The sequence below is a fragment of the Perca flavescens genome, chromosome 17 (genome assembly GCF_004354835.1).
Source record: "Perca flavescens isolate YP-PL-M2 chromosome 17, PFLA_1.0, whole genome shotgun sequence".
NCBI lineage: Eukaryota > Metazoa > Chordata > Actinopteri > Perciformes > Percidae > Perca > Perca flavescens.
The window spans coordinates 15263511-15287198 of NC_041347.1; the positions used below are offsets into that span (position 1 = coordinate 15263511).

Consider the following 23688-nt stretch of genomic DNA (forward strand, 5'->3'; position numbering starts at 1 on the left):
AATAAAATAATAATTCACCTGGGAAAAATAGTTATGGTCCAGAGGTGTCCCATGCAGTGCAGACACCTCGTTTGGTGTGATAAGGGCCAGGTGGAAATACCCAGGTGGAGGGTAAGTCCCCCTAGTGTAGCTGGGGCTGTTCTTCAGGATGCCTGCATCATGCACTCAGAGGTGTCAAGTAACTAAGTACAAATACTTTCTTACCTTACTTAAGTAGAAATTTTGGATATCTATACTTTACTGGAGTAATTATTTTACAGGAGACTTTTTACTTCTACTCTTTACATTTTCACGCAATTATCTGTACTTTCTACTCCTTACATTTTAAAAATAGCCTTGTTACTCCTATTTCAGTTTGGCTTGTTTTCATTCATTGGGGCAGTGGTAACCTAAAGGTTAACGAAGCGAGCTTGTGATTGGGAGGTCATCAGTTCAATCCCCATACCGACAGGATAAAACTCTGGGTGGGAAAAGTAAAAGAGCAGCGCTTGACCCCCATGTGACCTGGTGAAGAAAACCAGTTCACACACTCTCCTCACACAAGTAAACACTACTTGCTTAACTCATCACTAACATGTTGTTATCAAAATTATCATTATTTAGTAAGGATTGTGAATTTAATTGCCATTGTCATTTTATTGCCCAGTAATTCAGAGCCCATTTTCCAGTTCTTGATGTGATAAAATCTCCAGCATGTGACCAACATACCACCCTATCCTGTCTGACCATTGTCCATTGGAGCTGGAGAAACAGAAACATTGACCCTGACGTGATTTGAACACTCAACCTTCTGATCTGGAGTCAGACGCGCTACCGTTGCGCCACAGAGTCTGTAATCCTCTTTACCAAACTGATGACAAGTCCAACACTGGGGGGAGACATTGATTAAAAACATTGTAGTAGTCAGTTTAAAGGTGAGTTATAAAGGCTATTTTCAGGTTCATACTTGTGTTTTGTGTTTCTTCTAGGACATGTTTATATACTTGGATATTCAAAAGACACTTTATTTTTCATATACGGCCCATAGGTGCAGCACCTGAAGTCTCAGTTGTAGAGCTGTCTCTTCAAAATCCTTCCTAAAAATCCCAGTTTGCTCTCATTGGTCAGTGTTTCCAGGTCTTTGCATCATTGGCATCTGAAGCTTTTAAACCAAAAACTAAACAACCAGACAAGTTCCAGCAGGAATGTGATTTGAAATTGGGGAGAAATGAACATTATGTGTGTCTACCACCAGTCTAGACGTTGTACTGCCCTCTACTGTTTAATATGCGGCTATAAGCTCCCCTCTGCCTTTCTGCACTAAATCCAGATGGGTCACCAAAGAAGCTTTATAAAGCCCTGAAGGTAAGTTATGGTTAACATGTCTCCAACAAATCCACCAGTTAACCATAATGTTAAAGATTCAGTAGCGTACCATATATACATGGCAGGGAAGATAAATTAGGTATTTTCTCCATATCTCTTAGGAAGTTGTGCCAGATTGTGCTCTATTTTCTGCCGTGTGTGACAGCAGTGAGACAGACACAGCTTCGGAGTCAGGCAGTCAGATTTTCACCAGCAGTCAGGGAGAGCAGGATGCACATGGAGAGGAACCAAATGTGTTCAGCAGTTTAGCTCAGCCCCGCAGTGAGCATGGTAGCACTCTAAAGTGCACAGCATTTTATGATACATTCATTACTCTGAGACCTGATCAAGTGGTGAAGCTAGAGAGAAACACCAGAAAGCAAAGTAGAAACCACTATGGCATGATGCGCACAAGCTGCGCATAACAGCAAGCACAGCCAGCAAAGTGCCTCAGCGTGACACAACTGACACAGATATGTTTCTTGCTGAACACCTGTATCCAAGGTTCCAGGGGAGTCGGGCTACAAGGTATGGGAAGGAAAGTGAGGGACTTGCAAAGGAGCGTATTAAAGAGATGGGCTGCACAGTGATTGACAAAGGGTTGGTGGTGTGTGCAGGAGACCCATGGCTGGCAGCTAGCCCTGATGGTATCATTGATAATAAGCTAATAGAAATAAAAAGCCCCATCACCCTCAGTGCATGCACATCCATCAATGTTTTTAATCAATGTCTCCCCCCAGTGTTGGACTTGTCACCAGTTTGGAAAAGCAGATTTCAGACTCTGTGGCGCAACGGTAGCGCGTCTGACTCCAGATCAGAAGGTTGCGTGTTCAAATCACGTCAGGGTCAATGTTTCTGTTTCACCAGCTCCAATGGACAAAGGTCAGACAGGATAGGGTGGTATGTTGATCACATGCTGGAGATTTTATCACATCAAGATTTGGAAAATGGGCTCTGAATTACTGGGCAATGAAATGACTGGACGAGCAATTAAATTCACAATCCTTACTAGCACGTTAACAACAACTGGTTAGTGATCAGTTAAGCAAGTAGTGTTTACTCGTGTGAGGAGGGTGTGTGACCTGGTGACAAAGTGTAGCAGGGGGGTCAAGCGCTGTTTCACTTTCAACATTCAACATTCCCTGACGGGCATTTTTATGAAAGATTCAGCGCAGGGAATTACGTATAGGTTATTTGTCGGCTTGTTGAGCCGTGTGTTGCCAGTTGCGCACATCGGTTTGAATTATGTTTTTTATTAGCTCTCACAATCGCTTACCACTGCCAGAGTTGCAATTGAAATAATAGGATAAAGCAACTGCAGTTTATGGAAAGCACAAGTGAAATTTTGGTCAGATCTTGTGCCTGACTGATTGCGTTGTGATTTACAGCGTCGGCTATATTTTCTTTTTTGCCAGCTTTCCTTTTCTGTTTTAGGAAGCAGCGACTGTATTGCGTTTTGCTTGTCTGTATTCTTCATATTTATGTAGAATTATAGTTTACTCTTCTTATGTAAAATATGCGGCTCTGGTAGATGTTTGCGATTGGTCATGCTGTGCAAACACTGCCTCTGTGAAATCCTGGGTTGACTAGTTGTTAGGTTAGGTGAAGCCGGGTAACTAAAATAAATCCAGGGCATGTTGATCTTGCTTCGTAGTACAGGCCTGGTTGTGGCACATAACAAGAAATAAGTCACATAACCAACTTCATAATATGCATATTTAATGGGAGTATGATGATATATAAACAATTTTCCAAGAAACATTTTTTAATTCCAAGCAATACTTTCCAGTTTTAAACACAGAATCACCAAATGATACCAACCAAATACTTTCAATAAAACAAGTTCATATTACTGACATGTGCTTTTGCTGAATCATGGTCATTACTTAAAACCCCTAATAAAATGTTATGTTGTAGGCAAAGCTTTATTCTCCCAACACCAGTTTGGGTAAATGTGCAGAATGCTGCAATGGCAAGGGCCAGCATAAAGTATTAAGACCAAAGCCAAGGCTGCCATGTCTGAGCAACAATCCTATTTCAAATGCAATCTTTGCCATTAAAAATGATGGAAAATTGTTGATAAAAAAAGCAACTTGTACAAATGATCATTTTCAGTACAAAAGCTTGTAAAATGTAGTTTTGGTGCAAATCAATGCAGTGTCTCTTTAAATTTGTGGGAAACATTTGCAATGGTGAGGACAGTATGTGCAGACGTGACTTGGGCCAGCTCACCAAAACAGCCATTTCATTTTTGTAGCAGCTACATTTCCAGTTCAGCATCTAATATTAATTGAATAACTTTTTAAAAGTGAATTAAAAGTGGAAACAGAACACATAAATAACACTGAAAATATAGCATATGATGTGGGGAATCATTTCCCATACACAAAAAAAAACAAAACAATTTTTAAAAGATGGCAGTAGAAAAATAAAAATGTCCATATCCACTGTGATTCCAATATAAACATGAAATGAAAGAAATTGTGATTTCGCTCATATGTCTTAAAGTGATTATATGTATTTAAAAACCAAGAGATAATCCAGATACCATAATCCGAATAAGGTTTAGATGCAGTGAGGTATTAGCTCCACATTCCTCTCATCCACCAATGTGTTTGATTCTGCCACAGTTCTACTGAAAAAACTTGAGGCCTGCAACAAGAAAGAACTTCTCCAGGAAGATCTCAGAATCAAGGACGGCAATGTGGGCGGCCCGGCCTATAAGGGAATTGGCTGTGTTGGGCAGGGCATGAATGACATCATATCGCACTAGATTACAGTCTTTGTTCTGAAGTACTGGCAGCAGCAGGTTCTCAATCATCTCAGCATACACAGGACCTGGTACAGACAAGAGTGAAACAGGCTCAACAGGTTAAGGTTTGTTGCATTTGATGTTCTTTAGGTAATTTAAGCCCCCCATGTGTATAATTGTATGATGGCATACAATTTAAGATGGATTTATGCTTCTGCGTTAAATCCACGCCGTAGGTACGGATGTGTAGATACGAACCCTACACCGTACACCGAGCCGTAGCCTATGTCGTAGCCTGACGTGCACCTCTCAAAAGTAGGTAAGAGGTAGGTAGGTGCAGTAGGTAAGACTTTTTTTTTTAAGATTCTTTTTTTGGCATTTAGGCCTTTATTCGATAGGACAGCTTAGACAAGAAGGGGGGCTAGAGATGGGGAATGACATGCAGCAAAGGGCTGCAGGTCAGAACTGAACCTGCAGCTGCTGCAGCGAGGACTGAGCCTCTGTACATGGGGCACACTCTACCAGGTGAGCTATCCAGGCGCCCAGTAGCTAAGACTAGGTAAAAACTAACTTTCTGTCATATTTGCTGAAACTGCCCCTATGTTCCAGTAGAACTACATGAAGCAGTTAATTTAAAAAAAATCTGGCTCCTCTGGCTCCACCTACAGCCTGTAGTGCGATTTGCAAAAATCCACAGCTCCCTGTTCAGATGCACCAATCAGGGCCAGGGGGAGTGTCTAACTGTGTGTCAATCACTGCTCATGCACACACATTCATTCTCCATTGTGGGGGGAGGGGCTTAGGAGATCGTTTTGGGCTTTAGCAGAAAGGGGGGGAGGGACTGAGAAGTTGTCTATGTTCAAATTATTTGGCTAAGTCCTCGATCTTCGCAACCCTACCTACAGCTCCTTACACGTTGAGGCGACACAGAACGCAATAACTGATTGGTCTGCTTGGCCATGGCTTGGTAGCATCGCATTTCCTCCTACTTATTTCCGGGTTCTCCTCCATAAACAACATGAAATCAAGGAGAGGGTTAACTTTTCCTACAGCTTTCCCACCATGGTCAGAAAGCACAGGCAAGACACTTTGTTTCTCCCTCTACGACTCCAGTCGGTACTTGCTCCAAAGCTAATCCCTGTCACTCTCTCATTCGCTCTACCACACAATCCTCAGCATATACACACACGCCAGCTCTGCTATTCTCTTAAAGAGATACGCTTGAACGACGCAGACACCAGTATACCAGTGCACAAGTATAAACCTCAGGCCTCTTACGCAGGCTACAGTGTAAGCACTGTATAGAACCCCTGGAGAAGCATAAATCCTGCTTTAGTTTGTAGGCAAAAATAGTCAATCCAAACTCACCTGTTTGTTTGTCCTTTAATGCAGTTTTGCACATTTCTATTCGAGCAGAATGATAGGGGACATAGCGATCCTGCAGTGACCCCACCAGAACCACATTCTTGAAAAACTGCAGCCCTTCAATAGCAGATCAACTGAAAAGTTACCTCTACAATCTCATATTTCAAATTTCACATGTACATTATAAAATAAAAAAGGAAAGCTAACCAGATTTCTTGCTGAGCTTGTAGAGGAAAGTTTGGCGAGGATCAGAGTTATCACGGCACGTCAGCTGCAGGAGTGACCCTGACTTTTTCCACTTCTGCATGAACCAAAGGCCTAGGAACCAACAGTTAACAGTTAGGTATTTAAACAGGCTTCGCCGCAATGACAGAGTAGAGAGAATACAACCATGGCAACTCGCGTTTAGCTGGGAAATATCTGAAAACGAGCAGCTATATATTTGAAACGTACCTGTATTGACCAGAGCAGAGCTGTTGTACAATGTGCCAAGGTGAGGTCCACTGAGGGAGAGGAAGGTGTGCAGCCTGCTCAGGTAACATTTGAACCTAGGCCGAGTTAGCACTGAGCGAACGATGAGGTTCCCCAAGGAATGACCCACAAAGCTGCAAATAAAAAATACTTAGATCATAATGACACCAAACAACATTTATGAACTTTTAGAGTGCGACAACATTTAAATAACAGGATGAGTGATAAGGCAATTGCTTGTGATAAGTGATTTTTTTACATAATTATTTACTATGCTGTTGAGAACATATAGTAAAATTAAAGAGCCGACTGCTACTGCATCACGCAGCTACTTAATGAACCACAAACTTTAGATTTATTTTTAGATAATATACATTACATTTGGGTAGAGAAGAACAGTTTACCTTATCTTTGACACTGTGAGGTTGTATATCTGAATGTACTGGACTATTTCATCCAGCAATCGGTCTGTCATCGACTCAAAGTCAGCAAAAGTGTCATTCTGTGGATGAAAAGAGCATTCATTTAAAAAGAAAAGATTATGTTTTGGGGTGCGTTTGATTCACTACAAGGTTTTACAGCTTATTAATGCTGATAACAGATGACAGTAGTGTCTTCGTATGTGCTTATCCACTCACCTGGTTCCTCTCCGACATGAGGAAGTCTATACGAGCACCAGGCAGTCCGAGCTCCAGATAAGTCTTCACCAGTCTCAGGTCTGCACTGTTACCTGCAAGACATCAATGTGTTTTTGTATACAAAAAAAAAATAAAAAAATAAAAAATACTCTAAAGAAACTAATTTACTCCAGAAGATAAGGTTTCCTACCGTCCAGGCCATGAACGCAGACTATGAGATGGATGCCTTCTTCACAGCTTTCATCTTCCTCCAAGCTAAAGTAGGGCACAGTGGATGCCAGCTCCGGTACTTCACTATACAAGAAGCCCGGCAGCCTTAGCTGTTTCATTTCTTCCTTGGCCTTAATGAACCTGCATAATTAGAATCAAATAGTTGATGAATATTAATCTATAATGTGTGAGACAGGACAATATCTGCATAAAGTATAACATTAAGTGGGATACGAAAAAAAATTGTGCAAGATGACTCACGCTTTCATCTGTGGTGTGGGTGCACATTCATACCACCGCAGACTTGAAGAAAAGAGGGTGGAGGGACAGGGAGGTCTTCCCAAGCTATACCCAACACTGCCAGAGGCTAGGTTGGAGCAGATGGGAGCTTTTGATAAATCCTTTGTTTCATGGGGGTAGCCGATGCCAAGCTGTTCAAAGAGAAGACATGTCTCTGAAGCGGCTGCATTCCCAGCCCCACTTTGCTCCTCATCAGCAACACCGTTAACAAAAGCATAGCCATCACCTTCCTCGTAGTAACCATTCTCGATCATCTCATGCTCGGTCTCGTCCTCATCCTCCTCGACCTGTGGTCCAGCGTGGATTCCCAGCGTGATAGCAGATGTTTCTACAGGGCTGATCTCAGACACATCTGCGCTAGAGCATGAGCCAAAGTAGTTCTCTACCATCCCACGTTTTACCAGGTCAGTGCTACTGGTGGCAGAGTTACTGGAAGGGCAGGCAGTATGGGGTTCACTACGGGATTCTTTACCGGCCCCAGAACCTGCTGCTCCCTCTAGTCCAACTTCAGAAATACCTGTTAAATTGGGGTCGGTTTCCAAAGCAAAAGAAGGTTGTATAAGTTGGGAATCACCTGCAGCAGGGTCAGGGGTGCAGGCCACGCAGATGGCAGGTGTGTTACTGATATCCCCAGAGAAGACTACACTCTGCTCCTGCACCAAAACACTGGAATTCCTGCCTCGGACATCAGCTCCACTGGAGCCCCTAGAGGAACCTTCGCCCTCATCATCTGAGGGCAAGGAGTTGATAGAAGTAAGAGAGGACTGGACTCCACTGACTGCACTGGTATTTTCTTGGTAGAGAACTTCTGCTGCCCCACTGGGCTTTTGCACTGAGCTTTGCTGAACAGGCCGTGGTGCAGAGAGGAAGGGCCTCTCAGGCTGTGGGGCAGCAACAGCTGATTCAGTGACAAGTCCTGCACAAGCCTGAAGTCCTGGAGCGAGTGGAGTAGCGAAGGAGCTGGGCTCACTTTCAATGCCCGAGTCTGAAAGGCGAGACGAGGCACTGGGGACTCCTCCATCTGGCAGCCTGATACAACCACCTTTCACCTGTACTGAGACCAGACAGGACTGGCTACGCTGTGCTGCCTCTTTACCTGGCCTTTCAAACACAGAGTCCGCTACAAACGGTTTTGAGTCACAGAGGTCTGTCTGGGTGATCTCAGGAATATTACTGCTTAGAGTTCCATCAGTCCGACATGGTAGAAGAACTGTTACTTTGTCCCCTTGGTATGGGTCCTTGTTACTTGGTTTTACCTCAATTTGCTTCAGCCCAGCAGACCACACACTGTGGTCAACTTGCTCATCTTTGTGAAATGGTTGATTGCATGCAGCAATAACCCCAGTACCTGCCTGAGGATTATTCTGTGTATCGAAGTTTAAAGAATTTTTAATAAAACCTTTTTGACAAGCAGCAGTAGTTATATTGTCATCTGGAACAGAATCAACATCACATTGTGCTGATGTGGCACCAGAGTCAAACACTGAATTTGCATTAGTCCTTAAACTACTACTTGAGTCTCGTTCCTCTTCTTGGTTTGGGGGAGCTTCCCCTTCCTTGTGCTTTGTGTCCCCATAAGGAGCTTTGAGGTTTTTATAGCCCATCAACACTACAGAGTCCTTGGAGCCCTGTCTTATCAGCTTCTTGGAGTTCTCAGTCTTTGAATTTTTCTTCAGTTTGACTGACTTGCCTTTGGACTTAGGTGGTAGATCATTGTTGTCTGGCCAGGTGTTATCCATAGGGCCACACCGAGACTCAGGTATGGGGCTGGCTGCTGCACTGCACTCCTTGGAGTTGGGCTTTTCCGTTTTGCTGGACACTGAGCCAGTCCTTGTATTGTGCATGCCCAGCCAGGGTCCATCGCGATCTTCCGAATCAAACCAGGTTTAACATAAAAAAGGAAGCAAACAAAAAAATGAGTCGATGCCTAATGACTATACATCTAGTTGAGCGGCAATACTGTATTACTGACCTTCAGTGATAGAATCCAGGTATCTATCCTCAAAGATGATCGGCAGGGAGCTAACATCACCATCCAGATCTGCACATTCCACTGGAAGTGGAGGCAAAGACAGGAAGTAGCTGGAGCTTTTGATAGCATTAGTCATCTGCTGGTGACTGTGAGCACTAATATAGAGGGAGAGGGAGGAAAGGAGATGCTAGGAGTCAGCCAGAAAAACAAAAAGAGCCAGCGTTTTCCATACATACAACACGAACATGACATTGTAACTTACTGTAGTTCCTGATATGCTAGCGCAGATTGCCTTGGATGTTCGAGACAAAAGAAAGCCTCAGCAAACCGCCTTACCTGTAATAACACCACATTACAGAGTATACATTCAACATTCAGTCTTGCCCAGAGGTTTGAGTATAGTTTTGGATCATTTTCCAGAACAGATTATTGTAATTAGAAGGCAACTAGTCAGATATTTCAATTTGAAAATCATTTATAAAGTAGGGACTTACTCTTAGGGTGTGGTGCTCCATAGCTAGGAGGGAAGCAACATGCTCCTGCAGGGACACTACCTCTAGGAATTGTCCCCAGAGTGCCATTAGCAGAGAGCAGAGCTGAGCCAGGTTCATATTTACCAGTTCTGCCAGCTCGTCAGGGGACTCTGCTTTTTGCTAAAAGTATAAAGACACAAGTCAGCCACCAGAGGGTTCAAGTGAACATATCTCCCTAATGATAATATCAGCATAGTATCATGTAACATATAGTAAAATAAACTCTGACATTCTTGATCGTCAATGGATTAATTTGTCAGACATTTTTTTCCTAATAATTTAAAATGTTCCCCATGACGCTAGTTGTTACTTGGGTCACAAAAAATACATAATATATTTGCATCACAGACCTTTTAGGCACAAAGACACTAGAGTAGAGTCAAGTCACTTTTATGCACTGGTGACACATAATATTGTCATTAATATCTATCTATCTATCTATCTATCTATCTATCTATATCTATATCTATATCTAAAATAAAACCTGCTTGTTATAATAAAAAAAAAACTGCATATGAAGTCTCCAAAACAAATGCAAGTTAATGTATTTCCATTCCTGTGTTTGTGTGTTTGACCGATTGTCATTGGATATCTGATATATTTGGAAACAACGTGCTATCCACTTAAACATACAAGAGGCACTTGAAAGTGCATGATGTACCACAATCATCTACAGAAATTCCTATCACTCCACAGCTCTACAAAACATTCTCCATCACTCCTAATCTTAAGTGGGCCAACCTATCAGGACTCGAGGACCCAACCACTAGAGTGGTTAACTCACCTACACAGTTATGAAATGTTAGAAACTTGTTTTAAACTCCATTCTACCAGCTGTAAAAAAAAAAAAAAAAAAAAAATGCCTCACCCCCTCGTGAGTCTGCTCACAAATTCACAAACTTTCTAGTGGCACAGAGGATTCAGTGCCATCTCCTCTCCATAATTTGCTGAAACACCTTGTCATCTGGAAACTATAAAGATTCTCACCACTGGCCTCCAGTTAAGTTTTCTTGTGCAATTCTGTATCAAAATACAGTACCTCAGCATCAATATCCACCAATACTAAATCCCTTGAAGCAATAAACACTTTATTCCCTTCTGTTATCAGAGGACTCCGAGCACACTCAGCCTATTTATGTTTAGCTTCTCTTATATACAGCAACAGCCCCAGTTTGCATATGGTACCATTTGCTCCCACGCTAGGTTCACCATTACCTACAAAAACAAACTGTCATATTTATATGCCCATGTACACCCTAACCAATCTTACTACTACTTCTATCATTTATAAAATGCAACATGATAGCACTTCACACTCATGCCCTCCAGTCATCGAGAAACATTGATCCAAGGAAAGTTTTTTCCCCTTTTCCAACTATTTTCATGACCCTCTGCCATTTTTCCAGTTAACCCCTCCTGCCCCACAAACTAAGCAACAGGCCTGTTGCTTCCTATAAAGGATTTGCAGCATTGCCTACTGAAGAACAATTATCAGAGACAGGTCTTACCTTGATTTGTTCACATAACTCAGCTAGACGGGCCTCTAAGTCGAATTGTTCTGAGAAGGCAGAGGAACAGCATTACTAAGATTCACTTCTATAATTCATCTATTTAATTATACAGAAGGTTTTTTTTAAAAGAGCCTGTAAAGCAGGCAGAATAGGGAAATGGTGTTAGACAGCACTGGTGTCAGAAAATACTTTTTATATGACATGACCAGAGACTACAAATTCTACAGAACCACTGTGTTATGAGACTCTTTGACCAATGCCTTGTTATAAAAAGGTGGAAAGAAAGATTGAGTATATACATAATTGAAAAGACGGCATGACAGCAGATGAGTAATGTCTCTGGATAGTGGGACATAGAGAGGACATGGTGTTTTCTACAAGAAGGAAACTGGAGTTAAGAGGAAACAAGAGAGAAAGGCAGGTTGAGTTGAGGTACTGTAAGGGTCAGGACATACCTATGTAGACGTGCCTTTGACTTCGGGGATAGGGTCTTCTGAGTACTCTCTCATATAGGACTTGCATGCTGGGCTTGGCTAGTAAGATTGCACATATAGGCATATTTAACCTGTTCCTCCGGGATGGGTGAATATCTGTCCACTTGTGTGGGTTAGGGTTGGTGATCCATAATTACAATGATGAGTTGTGTTTGGGAGCGGTTACAATTCGGTTTCAGTCTACTGGTTAGTAGACCTATCTAATGAGTGCAAGTATGATTTTGTAAGTATAATATAACTAAGATCAGTTAAACACAGATTCCTAAATTAACTTAGTGGGTTGCTGGTTGTGGAGTCTGTTTAAAGGGTAGAATATGTCAATGTTTAGGGATCAGGTGAAATGACATGACAACTCAACAAACTTGCAATGTACAACAAACACTGACAGTGAAAAGACAATACGATAAAAATCTATCCAAAGCAAAACATGAATTAGAAGGTATTTTAATGTATAACCATGAGAATACTTATCTTAGTGCCTGGGAGTTAAAATAATAACAATAAAGAGTGTAGAGACATATTTGAATAAGTCTGGGATTAAGGATTTCATTGCTATACAACCGGTTGTAACCCCAGACTCTGATATGAGTTGAGGTGAAACCACAGTGCAGTATACCTAGTTCCATACGATGGGAAGAGGGCAGGTCCTTGGTAATAGAGGTGAAGTAGTCAAAGAGCCCCTGGTAGGCTAGCAGGAGATTGGAGCAGAGGCTATGGTGCAGACTGAAGGCATGCTGCAGACAGTGGTCGGACATCAGGAACGTCCTGCCCTAAGGGAACACGAGGGACACGGAGAAGAGAGTTTAGTCGATTTACTTTTCTAAACAATATTACTGCGGTTCTGAATACTTTAAGCTGTTGTAAACCTTCAGTTCGTAGCCACTGCTGTAAGAGAAGACAAACTCTCAGGGCAACATAATCTGTAATGTTTTTGCCAATTTTAAGTTCTGTTTTTGTGAGTAATGTGTTCTGCATTAAATCTGCAGTCAGTGTTCACAAACACAATTTAGTGAAAAACAGTAGTGTATAGGCCTAATCAAAATGTTTGTTTGCAATAACTTCCACGTAGAAAACTCCTGGGACAAGGAACAACTGTATATACTCTCAGCGCTTTCATCTAAAATGCACGTTTGAAGCTTTCATATGTCAACACTTTAACAAACGTTAGATTGAAGACCTAGTTACCTGTTGGGCCACCCACTAAAGAAAATGACACCACCCAAACTAGCAGTTATTCTGACTGGCGGTGAGATGTTGCTGTTCGTAATACGTTCGATTTGGTTTAATCAAAGACATAAGCAAAGCAATACACTACCATAAAATAAGCGCAGCAGAAAATGTCAAATAGGTCAGATCTCCTTGTTTAACTATAGATCTTTAAAACGTCACAGGTATGGCTGGAAATGACAATATAAATAAACAAGTTTGCTGATTTCACATATCTCCGCAATTCAAATTATGACGGAAGTGATTTTTGTGATAGCCTGACATCACAGTGATTTGGTCTATTTTATGTCAGTGTATTGACATCAAGTAAATATGACTCGTTACTCAGGTATTACAGTAATCACTACAGTCCTATAGATCACAACAGGTTAACATGCTGGTTACTTCCAGACATTTATTTTGTGTGCAATATCTAAGTGGTAATGCTTTAAAGTGGCTTCTGCACATATACCTGTAGTGAAATAAATAGTGCGTAATGGTGGATGTGTTGTAATTCCCAAGCTGCCCATTAGTGATGCATCAAGGAAGGTCAATGGGGCATTGCCTCTGTTCTGTCTAAATGACTCTAGTACACTCACACTACCACATCTCAGGGGCAGCTTTAGCTGGCCACCTTTCTCTGTCAGGAGAGGCCAATTACCTCTGGCTAAATCTGACAGCGGTCTAATGAGTTTCCTCTTCATCTCCCATATCCGTCAACAGCCGAACACATCTCCACGTGCTTCAAAAGCAATGATTGTAACACACCATTCTACCCGAGGCGAAGAACGGTCAAATGCAAGTCAACACCCATGTCCATGTACTAATCAAAAACCTGTATTATTGGCAGGCAGCCTTGCTTAATCAATACATGCATGGTTGTTTTTATCCTTTCATCTTTATGTATGAAATATGAGTTCCACAGCATATCTTGAGTATTATTAGGTTTAGGACAACCATTTACCAAGTGCCTAATTTAGCCCTTTGTAATACAGCAAAACGGTGGCATCTTTCAGACTTTCATGACAGCTCAGAAGTTTAGAAGCATCTACAAATAAAAAAAAAAATAAAAGAAAATAAAGAGAGATTTCCAATGCTATACAGGAGGTCCACTTACATCTGGTGATACTTGCTTGACATAACTGCTGCCGAACACCACGTTCTCCAGAGGTGGGATGACAGAGTCTTTGCTCTGTGGTGGAGTGTTGCGGTTAAGCCATGTGGTTTTCACGGGTCGAGGCAAACTATGTAAACACACAGAGTACAATCAAAGTCAGCTAATCACCACAGGAACTAAATGGGGCACTTCTAATAAGGCTTCTTCTTCTCATTTACTGTTGTACATGAATGCCAAGTTAAACTGAAGAGCTATGTGGTTTACTTCAACTATAACGTTAAATTTGTTGTGTGGAATTTACTGCAAACAACAATAGTAAATAACACTATGAAGATATATAAAAGAGCTGCAACACTTGAATGAATGAATGTATAACTGCATTCAGTGAGTGTTTTCTTGGGTTAGGTAGCAGTCTGACCTGATAAGGGGCTGATGTAGTGCCACTAGGGAGGCATGGATAGCTACAGAGATGACAGACAGGTGGAAGTAGTCAAACATGACATTGACATGTTGGTGGATGCCTCGCTGAAGGGTAAAGTGCAAACGAAGTGTGCGGCCACTGATATTCTGTAGAGAGCTTGGGTCATCTGGCCTGTGGAAATGAAATAAGGAAGATGGAAAGGAACATTACTGCCTCATTTGCATAAGAGATGCAAATATCAAATTCACACTGGAATAAGTACAAGCAGTTAAAATGTTGAAACACCTACGTGTAATCACCATCTGTGAAATATAAATCCAAGAAGAGCTGGAAATCCATGTCATTGAGGGACTCTTCCACCTGTGAATATTGAAAAACAGTGATGGTATCAGCCTTACTAAGTTGGATACATTTTGAAGCCTTTAGGTTGTTGTAATCCATTATCGTGAGGACACACCAAAAACACTGTAATGTGTCCCATTAGAACAGTTGGTGCTGATTTGGGTTGATTTAAAAAAAAAAAAAAAAAAAATTATATATATATATATATATATATATATATATATATATATATATATATATATATATATATATATATATATATATATATATATATATATATATATATATATATTTCACACTTTGTCTCAATTTCAGTGGCATTTCGCAGGTGCATCATGTACTGCTAACCCACAAGTTAAATTGCTGTTGAAGGAATATTGTCCCATTATTCCTGACACCTAGCCCGACAAGCCAGAGCCACAACAAGATGTTGGGCCTGGGAACTCACCATTGGCAGGGCTCAATCCGAGGGGCGGGATAAACGGTTGTCTTTCAAATTCCCTCTGCACGCAGTAGGATAGCGCTACAACCAACCAGAGCAATGCTAGTTGATAGATTATATTTTTGACGTATCCGGTCGGCAACACTCCGAACACATCTTCCTTTTTTAAGAATGACTTCAGTGCCGTTCTTTGTTCTTTTCTCAAAGAAAAGCTTAACTCCAAGTCTCCCAGAGTTGCAGGCAAAGGATTCGAAAGACTGCTGTTCGCCAGCTTTTATTGTGCATCTACTTTACACCAAGTTGGCATGGGGAAGTGGCATCACATAGAAAAATATAAGATTGGGACAGAATAATAGACATTTTGGATAGGCCAAAATTCCATAGTAAAAGCATCACCTCTCTTTCTTAAACATACCTTCTTCTCATCCAGCAGCATCATCACTTTGAAGAGGAGGACATCGTTGACCACAACCTCTTCATTCTTGTACAGGATTTGGAAAGTTTTGCTACAGATGACATCATCTTGGACTAAAGCAGGAAACGCCAGATCAGAGCCTAAACAAAAGTCACTAGAATTAAAAGAGTTTATGAAAAACAACAACTGAATTGTACAACAATACAACAATTGATTATAGCTAGCCTGTCTGCTTTAGAATGTTTCTGTATTAGCTTTAGAAACACATGCTCTGGTGCTGTGACTAGGCACATAACCACATGTCCGGTGTTGTTACACATGGCTGACAGTTCAAAGACTGAGAGAAATCTAGATGGATTTTTCAGATCCAAATATAAATAAGATTATAAATGAGCCAACCTACAGGTAATGATATTCTTATAACCTGCGCCAGGAATTATCTGACAAGGTATATCTTATTAGGTCTGAAAGTGTGTGGAGGTGCTGTTTCCCTGTCAAAAAAATGGAATATAAAACATTTAAGCACAGGAATTATAGTCTCTTGATGATGCTGTTTATTAATGAAACAAAATAATTGTGTGCTTTGTGTGAAATGAGCCGTGCAGGTCTCTGAACGAGGGGGTGAGGCATAAGCACTAAGCTTTAGAGAAATACTGAGAACAAGGAATGGCCTGTGACATAAGCCAGTGCCCTACCAGTTCCCTGTTAAACAATAAGTAAACCAAACCTGCAAAAACAGTAACTATGTTCCTTGAAACCGTGCTAATATCTCAGATGAAATAAAATTCAACATGCAAGTCTACCTGAAGTTTACCGGGAAATAATCAGCCCTCTGGTAAGAAAAGCAACAGTGTGTTACTTTACGCATACTGCAAGTTACCGAAATATTACTTTAAGGGCTTTAAATTGGAGAATTCAGGTGAAGGGGCATGGCATAGGGTTGACCAAATGGATCCACAAATGGGTCCCTGAATCCTCTCAAAAATACAGAAAAGGTCTCTTTCCATCTTCAAAGACTCATTTACCTCCCGGGTGAAGCAGACTGGTCTCAACTTTGTGTGGGACCCGGGGTGGAACCTTCAGACCGGCACGAATCTGGTAGAACCTGAAAAAGCAGACACATTTTGTATTGGCTTGGTCCAAGCACCATTAGAGGCTCGGTGAAAGGGGAACAAACTGCACAGGTTAGCCACAAGTGCCTCTACTTGTAAAATGACACTACAGCTTTCATAAATAAATAATGATCACTTTCTTTTGCAGTCACTCATGTAGTAAAACTGAGCTCTTAAAGCACTGCTGAGCCAGGAGCATAGAGCAGGACTTGTATCTATATCATATCATTAACGCTGCTGCTGTTAAAAAGAATTTCCAGAATCCATTTTTCCACCTTTAGTTTTCCATGAAACATAGCAATTCTGTTATTGTCTCAAAATAAACAGCCTTTGTTGTTTTTGTTAATTCACGTTTTATTTGATCAAATTTGATGTACAGTATGCTATATAAAAAGGTGTCCTAAGAAACATGTTAATGTTTCAATTAAACACAGATAGCCTTACCACCTTACTGTCCCTGCAGCTATACAGTAATCAAGACACACATTTAAATTAAGGCAGTCAGAAAAGAGAAGCTCCTCCACACCCGTGCCTGTGTGGTACACTTCACTGCAGCTCTGACAACCTTTTCTTAAAATCATTTAGGTTCTTTACTGGGCACTTTTTGAAACACACCATTTACCCTTGGATCTTTTCCTTCGACATTCAATGTGTCGAAGTGAACCAACCAGCATTTTCACAGAGAAAAAGGTCAACTTAAACAAATATATGAAATAGAATAATCGTGCACAGTTTAGCATTATGTGTAGAGATGCACGATATATCGACAATCACATCGGTATCAGCAGATATTAATACTTTTATTTTATACATCGGCCCAATGAGCAAAACAGGGCCGATGCCAACAACCGATAATTATAGGTTATTATCGGTAATTCCATGCTGAAGTGGAGACAGTAACGTGCGGTCTGAATGCTTTTCACGGTGAAAAAATAATACACGCTAGTGCAGGATGCAATACTTGGAAGGTCGAAGTAATCAAATCCTTAACACCTCCAATTTTATCACTAATATGAAGACCTGCCATAAGGAGTAAGCTTCTAGCTAGCAGCCTAAATGCACACAGCAGCAGCAGCTGCAGCCCACACGTTAGCGAGTGCTCAGGGAGAGAGCGAAAAAAGAGAGGGTGTGTGTGTGTGTGCGTTTGAATGAATGAAGTATGAAGTTAGCAGTAATGTTATAGCTGTGAACATGACAGGGCAGTCTGTGTACAGTTTATATGTCGGTAACTAAAAATGCCACCACGATACTATCTCTTTCTGGCATAAAGCTTCTTAGGAGCCCCCCAGAAAGCTCAAGTACCTTCCCCATTTCCTAGTGTAGACATCCAATCTTGATCCAAACTTTTTCACAGATCCGAGTTAAACTGGACTTTCATTAACTTATACACCAACAACTAGCTACAAAATAATAAAAGAAGCCTAAGTTAGTTACTTCAACTTTACAGATCAGAAAACGTATAGAGCTTGGTTGTTACAGTTTTACGCACCGGCGTACACATCATTTATTCTCCCCTCTTTAAGTAAATTTGGCTATTTTTCAGGGGTGAATGTCTATGTCTACATTTGTAAAATTATACATTTATGGTATATTCAAATCTTGTTTGTCTTGTTTAATGTCTGTTATCTACAGCAAATGAGAGTAATAGGGTAAAAGTAGTACAGGAGAGACTTGGTGTTCTCTTCTGTGAAATAAAAAAAGAGGTGTATACAGTATATCGGTATCGGCCAAAAAGGAGTTTGAAAATATCGGTATATCAAATATCGGCCAAAATCCAATATCGTGCATCCCTAATTCTATGCAATCTGTACAAAGGGCATTTTCTAATCACCCTTGAGGTCTAACCAAGATTGCCAACTGTCCCAGATTGGCTGGGACACTCACAGAATAGATCTGGTTCCCTCCTACCACAAGCTGCAAACCAAAGCTCATTCATGTCCATTCAAAGCATGTCCATTCAAAGCATACCATCAAAGTAGACTTTTTAATCAGCAAAGTAAACTTGTCTGTAATATATGTTTGGAAAATACATTTCTTTGGTAAAGCTTTAATGAATTGCCACCTGCTGCAGAATATTGGTATGTAGCGACAATGAACTAGTACTCACCCTCTTTGGAACAGGTCCACATTGTAGAACTTGTGGAGCTCCACAGAGAACTCCACTGTGGCCTGGACTTCAGTCATCTTGGTCTCTACAGGCAGAGGTGCCTTACATCACCTGGTATACGCCTGTGGGCCTACAGGTTAAACTAATCAAATTAGATATTTTAGCTCAAGCAAACGTGTTTTTGTAAAACGTTCTTTCCACTGGGTTAAAATACAGTATTTATACTAGAGAAATACTAGTAAATAGAAGATTACAACTAAAATGATCCCCCAAATTAAAGTCGAGGGGCAGTAGTAATACAGTCACAAGATCAAGTTTGAGAAAGTGTAATAGCCGAGACACACCAACCAGACGGCCGACTGTCGACAGAAAAGCCAGTCGGAATGATCAGTCGGGTCCCCGAGGTCCAAAAAACAGGGGACACACTCGGGACACATTGAGGCGACACCGACATGAGAAACGTAATACGTCTCCATAGCAGCAGGCGGCGCTACTCTGTATTGTTGCCCAAGAAATGAAAACCGGCAGCTGATTGGACGAATGCGTCACAAGGGTTTGTTTTCTCCGGAAATTCAAAGCCAGACTGTCATGGCGGCTTGTTCAGAATACGATCTCATATTGTACTAAAATAGTTCACTGAAACATGTTTCTGAAAACATTTTAAGCGAGAAATAGGCCATGCAGTTGCTGAATCTGTCTTCATTTCAGCTCAACAAAGGTCAGTTTAAAAGATTTTCGTCAGATTTTGAGAGACTCTAGTCACCTCATTCCGCTCGCCATTTCCGGGTGACTGAACATGTCCGGTCGGCCAAAATGAATGCCGACAGCCCCTCGGACGGACAACGGCATGGAACACACCGAACAGACTCGAGTCACTGACCTCGCCAGACTGTCTAACCACCGATTATCGGCTTGGTGTGTCTCGGGCTTAAGACTTTGGTGATGGGGAATTATTACTACAGTAGGGAACGAGGTCTACATTTGGCATAGGAGGCATCCCGTCCTCTGGGCCTAATTCGTTAACAGCCCTGACAATTATAGCATTAGTATGACAGGGTAAGGGAAAATGCTATGAATAACATTGCAAAAATAGGCCTGAAATACAATATCAATATATCTGGTAGTGTTAGAAATAGACATCCTTGCAGACACAGACATCCTTGTCATTTAAGGAAAAAATTTTAAGCTAAATATTTGTTAAGACATATGCATAATTAAATAAAAGACCATACAGTTGTTTTTGGCTGTAGTGGGGCAAAATAAAACTGGCAAAAACAATCATAGAGACAGCCCCTAAATTAGTCATGTATGAAATGAATAAATCATCCATTGGGAGACAACAGGTCATTGTGTTCATGCCAGTGAAAACCAATATGAGAGACAAATGGCCACCATAATTTTGATCTGGTTGAAACAGATGCCTGATGCAGAGCAAGTAGTACCACGTTAGGTTAATATCCAAATATGCATCCCTTCCTGGAAGAAGTGATCTTTAAAAGCTGTCAATTAAAAACTAAATTAAACTGGGCACAACACAGAGGACATATGAGGACACCAGTAGTCAATGAATACATTGGCTATTCCTGACACATTTATGTTTTAACTTAGGTGTAAATACCATAGACTGTATACTAAGACCTTGAAATAGCTACTTTGTCCTTAATTTTACAGAAATTGACACACATTTCAGGAACTAAGTCATATGAATTAAGCAACCAACCAAGTACAATTGTTATACCAAGCTAAATTATTCATTAATGTCAACCCAAATGACTGCTGCTTTTGTTGAGTCTACTTTATAACTAAACTGCAAGGTGTTCAATAATGGCAAAGTTCTCCAGTTTCTAATGCAGAGATCTCTAAATGTTTACACAAACAACGCTACGAAGTAATCCAAGCAAATTTACATTTAGGGTTAACATTAAAGATTTGGGATCCCGGATGTAACCCGGCACTTAAGACAATTCAAATCGACAAAAAACCTCGGAGAAAGGAAATTAAAACATCTACGTCAGCTAACAGTCGTATTAAAAATATATATGACAAGGCCTTAAGATACATCGGCTTATGGTTTCTTCTTAAAAAAAAAAAAAAAGGGGGAAACCTTTAGGTCACCAGCAAAAAAAACACTGATACAGATCAGTTTAGGAACAGCTGTTAAAGTTATGAAGGTTTTGATGCTATACTTGAGTTAGTGAGGCGATAAAAGGTCCCCGACTAGAGGGCAGAATTTCGGCAAGGGTATCTTTTGGGTTACAGGTGGGGAGCTCACAAAAGGTCCAGAACGATCCAACAAACACATAGCTAACATAACATACTTACACAAACTCTTACTTGATAGCCAGTTAGCTAACAGTAACAGTTAGCCTAACATTAGCTACTCACCAAGCTGTTGTCACCTAACATTAGCCGCAAGTGGCTATTTATTTTCCCAGGATGGCGAAGGCATAGCTCGTCCTGCTCTGCCTCTGATTGGCTTACCCTGACATTCTTACCCTAATCCTAACCAACCCCACTCATCTTGCCTAAACCTAACCAACTCAACCAGAGCAGGCAACGAGTACTAGCCAATCAAAGGGAGAGTAGGGCGGGTCAAGCCTGCCCCATGCCTTCGCCATCATAGGAAAAAAGAAAGAAATTGGCTAGTCGTAAAGGCAAGCAGCTACTCACCATTGCGTTGGCAAGCTAACTTTAGCTAACCAACGTTAGCTCCCCCTTCAGTCCTCTCGTCGTCCTTTCACTGTGAGTTGTTGACAGAAAGCACTACTGTGCTGAATATTTCACTTCCTAGTCAGGCTAACGTTAAAGGAGAAACGCCCTTAAAATGATACACAGTGCAGACTGTCCACGTATCTCCCTAAACAGCGCAGTCTGCTTGCCATCGAGCTAACTGTGCTCAATCTGAAGAGAGCTGACAGCCAGAGCCAGCGCTGCTCCATCTGCGCGCTTACGAACATTTAACTGCGCGCTTACTGCACATACCAAAGGCGCAGTTGACGCACATGCACAATCGGCACCTGTAAATGGAACATATTCAAGAGTTGGATAAGCCTACTTACTACACTAATAAAAAAAAGAAGAATTTTATTATTATTATTATTATTATTATTATTATTATTATTATTATTATTATTATTATTATTATTATGCCATCCCAATTACGCTGTTAAACATATAAAGTTATGGCTTTTTGCATTTTTGGTGGAGCGTTTTTCTAAATACTTACTTATTCCCAAATTATTTGAAACAGTTTGTTGCTTTGAAACAAGTGATAAATAGCATGACATGTGGAGCAAATGTGAGGGCTGGACGTTAATGTACAATCAGCAGTTTCAATGCTTATTTCCTGGCAATAACATTTCCAAATTATCAAACTAAATTCCCTGTAAAAAAATACATCATAAAGGCTGGGTTTCCTGGTAATAAATACAATGCATTTCCATGGATTTTGGATGTTATCACGAAAACAAAAAATGCAAGTCATCCAACTTATTTCAGAAATTGCCTCCTTAAAAAAAAGGGAGAAATCTAGTTCTGCCTCTTGGACTGACAGAACAAACACTTCTTAAATTGCTTCTTAGTCAGCGTTTCTTGATTTTCAGTTTGGACTGCACTGGAAACAATGCAGTCTGAATACTGTGCAACCATAGAGATCACAGAGAATGTAGATCCCAAAAGTGCTGGGCAAATAAAGCCACTGCAGGGTAACATTATCTTTTTCAAAGCTTAATGTACTTGGTATTACCTATGGTACACAACATGGAAATATAACTACAAATGAAATGGGGTACAATACTGTAACTGTGTGCTTGAATAAACATTAACATTAAATCCAATGTGGGTGCAGAAGAACTACAGTGGAACGTAAAGTTGACACAGAAGGCTGTTGACTCACTCCCCCAAATAAATGACAAGAGTCAAGCCTATAAGAGACCCCTCACTGTGACCTGAAGGTTTTCACTCCTGCTGAGGGAGCAACTACCCAGTGTCTAGTTCTCTCCTGGAAACCAATCTGTAGAAACATCCAGCAGCAGGTGTTTATTTTTATTTCAATTCCAGATCAAGCTATAAAATGGATGGAGTTAAAAGGTAAATCATTTACGAAATAGTGACCTTGTGAGTAATGTGACGTGTAATTTATGCCAATACCTTCTGGCAGTTTGAATTCTATAATGACAGCAATAATGCAAACAAATACATGTCTAACTCAAACTGCATGTTAAGTTATTTTCTGATTGCATTCCAGAAATATCCTTCTGTACTCACTGTGCTGCTGCTATGTGATTCCACAATATCTTTGCACAGGACTTCATTCTCAGAGTAAGTAGAAAAATAATGTAAACATAAAAAAAAAAAAACCTCTTCAACATTGAAGTAACACAATTACCAGTGTGGCACATTGCTGCTAAGATGAGTCGTGTTCACTTGCATGCAAATTATCAATATCTGTCAAAGCACTGTATACTTTGTTTTAGTTTAGTTTAGTTTTTTACATAAATGCATAATAAAGTTTATGGAGCTCTGTTAGCTGATTCATGTTGCAGATCTCTTTTACGGCTAACAAACACTGCTAATTGTTATTCATTCATATAAGGCACTTGTTACATTGTTTCCTTTCTACTACAATGTGTCTTCCTTCCATACACATGGCTGCTCTTATCTATATTTTATGACATGTATCCTAAGTGGGTCTGGCCTATAGGGAGTCCAGCCGTGTGCCTTTATATTATAGATTCAACTGTTCACTGAACGGTAATACCTGAATACACTGATAAATACAATACTGACAAAGCATCAAAGTATAACTTTACATTATTAACTCGAACAGTGTTAGATGTTTCATACAATGCCAGGACCCTATGGAGAAATTAAGAATCTGTTGTATATGTGAAGCATTTCTTCAAACTTGATTACGACCTTTACCTTCCTGTCCAGA

At 40.7% G+C, this 23688-nt stretch overlaps 1 protein-coding gene and 2 non-coding genes across 5 annotated transcripts; 1 reads left to right on the plus strand and 2 right to left on the minus strand.

Annotated features, from left to right (window-relative positions):
• Positions 1-759: 759 nt before the first annotated feature.
• On the minus strand, positions 760-831 carry trnaw-cca (transfer RNA tryptophan (anticodon CCA)). The gene has a single exon. It is a non-coding gene; the product is annotated as a tRNA-Trp (tRNA).
• A 1290-nt stretch (positions 832-2121) lies between these two features.
• Positions 2122-2193, plus strand: trnaw-cca (transfer RNA tryptophan (anticodon CCA)). The gene has a single exon. It is a non-coding gene; the product is annotated as a tRNA-Trp (tRNA).
• Positions 2194-3046: 853 nt separating this feature from the next.
• Positions 3047-21715, minus strand: fam135a (family with sequence similarity 135 member A). 3 transcript variants are annotated; one of them, XM_028603289.1, is made up of 21 exons: positions 21423-21715; positions 18753-18882; positions 16559-16638; positions 15534-15673; positions 14624-14694; positions 14332-14505; positions 13914-14040; positions 12207-12360; positions 11552-11629; positions 11094-11143; positions 9547-9705; positions 9315-9388; positions 9053-9207; positions 7042-8947; positions 6761-6921; positions 6571-6662; positions 6337-6434; positions 5915-6066; positions 5669-5779; positions 5465-5578; positions 3047-4182 (listed from the first exon to the last, which is right to left on the minus strand). In XM_028603289.1, the coding sequence occupies exons 2-21, from the start codon at positions 18827-18829 to the stop codon at positions 3977-3979; spliced, it is 4179 nt and encodes a 1392-aa protein (XP_028459090.1). In that variant the 5' UTR covers positions 18830-18882; positions 21423-21715; the 3' UTR covers positions 3047-3976. The 3 variants fall into 3 exon arrangements, with proteins under 3 accessions (XP_028459090.1, XP_028459091.1, XP_028459092.1); XM_028603290.1 differs by having other exon boundaries at positions 18753-18894; XM_028603291.1 differs by lacking the exon at positions 11552-11629.
• Positions 21716-23688: the final 1973 nt, after the last annotated feature.

What these genes read in the sequence shown, in the direction of transcription:
- fam135a (XM_028603289.1), bottom strand. Translation starts at nt 18,829, where the DNA reads ATGACTGAAGTCCAGGCCACAGTGGAGTTCTCTGTGGAGCTCCACAAG. An exon ending in CAGTCTGCTTCACCCGGGAG is followed by an intron (nt 15,674 to 16,558) that starts GTAAATGAGTCT and finishes ACTTTTGTTTAG; the next exon opens with GCTCTGATCTGGCGTTTCCT. An exon ending in CAAGCTCAGCAAGAAATCTG is followed by an intron (nt 5,579 to 5,668) that starts GTTAGCTTTCCT and finishes CTGCTATTGAAG; the next exon opens with GGCTGCAGTTTTTCAAGAAT.